General features: G+C 47.9%; 1 protein-coding gene across 3 annotated transcripts in view; it reads left to right on the top strand.

The window, feature by feature from the left end:
• The window catches only part of anks1b (ankyrin repeat and sterile alpha motif domain containing 1B), a gene marked incomplete at its 5' end in the record, with an annotated part of 200,103 nt that overhangs the window by 108,885 nt on the left and 88,718 nt on the right, over positions 1–2,500 (top strand). For all 3 annotated transcript variants that reach the window (XM_080022088.1, XM_080022087.1, XM_080022092.1), the window contains one exon: positions 1,097–1,233. In XM_080022088.1, the coding sequence (XP_079878214.1) occupies positions 1,097–1,233 (137 nt within the window). The remainder of the gene's footprint in view (positions 1–1,096; positions 1,234–2,500) is intronic.

Below are 2,500 nucleotides of genomic sequence, written 5' to 3'. Positions count from 1 at the left end.
GGTTTCCCCTTCTGAAATGTGATTGCTGCCACCCCGGCAAGCCTCGTCTTCTTCATCTTTTCCTCCTTTTCCCTACTCCGTTTTCCTCTTCGCTTCCTAAGCGAGGATACGCGGGGGGAATCAGCGCCGACACTCGAGCCCCCGCTCGGGTGCGTGGGAGTGCGTCGGCGCGTTGGTGTGTGTTCGCGCGCGCGTGCGCGCGCGTCCGTGGTTTGTCGATTGAGCTCGATGGCTCAATTGTTTTGATTTGATTTTTGTTCGCCGGCGCCTCTACACGTGCGTCCGTGCACCTTCGGAGCGGCGATGAGCGTGGGACAGCCGTCTCATTTTGGAAGCTCGTGGATTGAGGAAGTGGGACAGGTCCACTTCTCCCATGCGTCACTGTGGTATCGGCAAATAGTGTGTGTCGCCTCTTTAAACTGAAACGTTAGGTCAAAACTGGATCGCTTCGCACGTTGACAGTTCCTCCGGCAGGCATTTCCAGTCCGTAAGAACAAATCATGTGATACTCAACCTTTTCACATCAAGGACCCTCCATTCGGCACCCCAATTGGAGAAGATTTTTTTAATTTGCAGATTTGATTTAGACATTAAACATTTAAACATTCACATCCTCAATACTAGTGGGGAAGGTAACGGGTGAAACCATAATCAAAACAGTCATCATTGTACATTCTCTAACTGTGCTCACGTCTTGTAAACAAAATAATGGTTATAATAAGTCCTAACTATTAATCGTTTTGCTGGGGACCCCCTGGAACCTCTCAAAGGACCCCTGGGGGTCCCCGATCCACACGTTGAGAACCCCTGTCCAAGACAATTTCAACAAGTTTTGGCATCTGCAACAATCTCTCAACTTCTTCTATGGGTCAGTTGGGGCATCGATAAATATCCACAGTATGTATTTAATTGGCAGTTTGGGTCATTTATGTAAAATGCTGAATCAGGGCTTTTTTTGTTTTTGGAGGCTCACGCCTGCGTAGTGTGGTGGTGCTAATGAAATAACAAATAAAATAACCTTTCTCTCTCTCTCTCTCTCTCTCGCTCTCTCTCTCTCTCTTCCTCTCGCTCTCTCCCTCTCTCCCCCCTCTCCAAGGCCACTCGCCCCGTGTGACGGTGAGCGAGGGGGAACTCGGTAACCATGGAAACAGCTCCACGGGCCCCACTCCAGATTGCTCGCCCCCCTCCCCCGACACGGCGCTGAAAAATATCGAGAGAGTCATTCGCCCACAGGTGACACACGTGCACGTACGCACGCACGCACGCACACACACACACACACACACACACACACACACACACACACACACACACACACGCACACACATGCACACACACACACACAGCAGAGCCACCTGATCCATTATTGAACATCATAGACTTTCCACCAACGGTTTGCTAAATGTCTTGCAATCACACACTCGCTCATGATAAACATCTCTCTCTCTCTCTCTCCTCTTTCTCTCCCTCTCACACTTTTTATCCGTCTGCCTTTCTCTCTCTCTTTCTCTTTCTCCTTTTCTCCCTCTCTCCCCCCCCCTCTCTCTCTCTCTCTCTCTCGCTCTCTCTGTGAATCTGAACACTTATTTTAAACAAGTAGAGCATACCCCTTTAAAATGACTTTGGAAGACATTTGAATGGCCCAATTTAACAAAACGTCAACGATTCAGTCCTAAACGCAGCCATTCAAGACACTCTCTTGTGACTCACTTGCAGAGCCCTGAAGCTCCACCCCCTGCTGGCTCGCTGCGCGCTGTTTATCGAAGGTTTATTAATATTGCACGTGTCCAAATTGAGCAAAATCCGACACTGCACGTTCTTGGGGCTCCAGCGATACACCCGACAAGTGTGAGGTCGATCGGATGAACGGTTGTCGAGATAATCTAAGGACATACAGGCATACAGACAGACAGACAGACAGACAGAAAAGAGGGATACATACAGACCAACAAACAGACCGAGATTCCTGCCTTTACAGTGATTGCTTCTCTTTCTTGTCCTGTCACTCCACACACACACACACACACACGCACGCACACACACACACACACACACACACACACACACATACACACACTCTGTAGTGAGTTTTACAGCGGTCGAGTGCACACTCTTTTCCCCAACATGACAAACTGGCTGATTGCCACCACAAACCGCACCACAGCTAAAGGTGAAATAAAAACACCCAAAACATGACAGACATCATGAATACTATTCACACTGATCACAAGTTGTGCCGCTTTGCTCATTAACCCACATTCTGTTTTAGATTTAAAATGGAAATCCATAACATTGTCTAAACTGGGAATTCCATTTGCCATCTTAACAGAAAGTATCAACCATGGGATTTTTTTTAAACAAAATAATCCTATGGATTACCACTTTAATTGTGATAAAAGAAACTGCTGCTGTCCTCCGCTATTGCGTCAGCCGCAGAGACGGGCACTAAACAGTGAAAAGACACGATAAACGTAATGTTTCCCCGACACACCTAGCACCC

This window comes from Zeus faber (genome assembly GCF_960531495.2).
Source record: "Zeus faber genome assembly, chromosome: 21".
Classification (NCBI taxonomy): Eukaryota; Metazoa; Chordata; class Actinopteri; order Zeiformes; family Zeidae; genus Zeus; species Zeus faber.
Note: the sequence above shows the minus strand (reverse complement) of the source record. Positions and strands in the feature narration are given on the sequence as shown.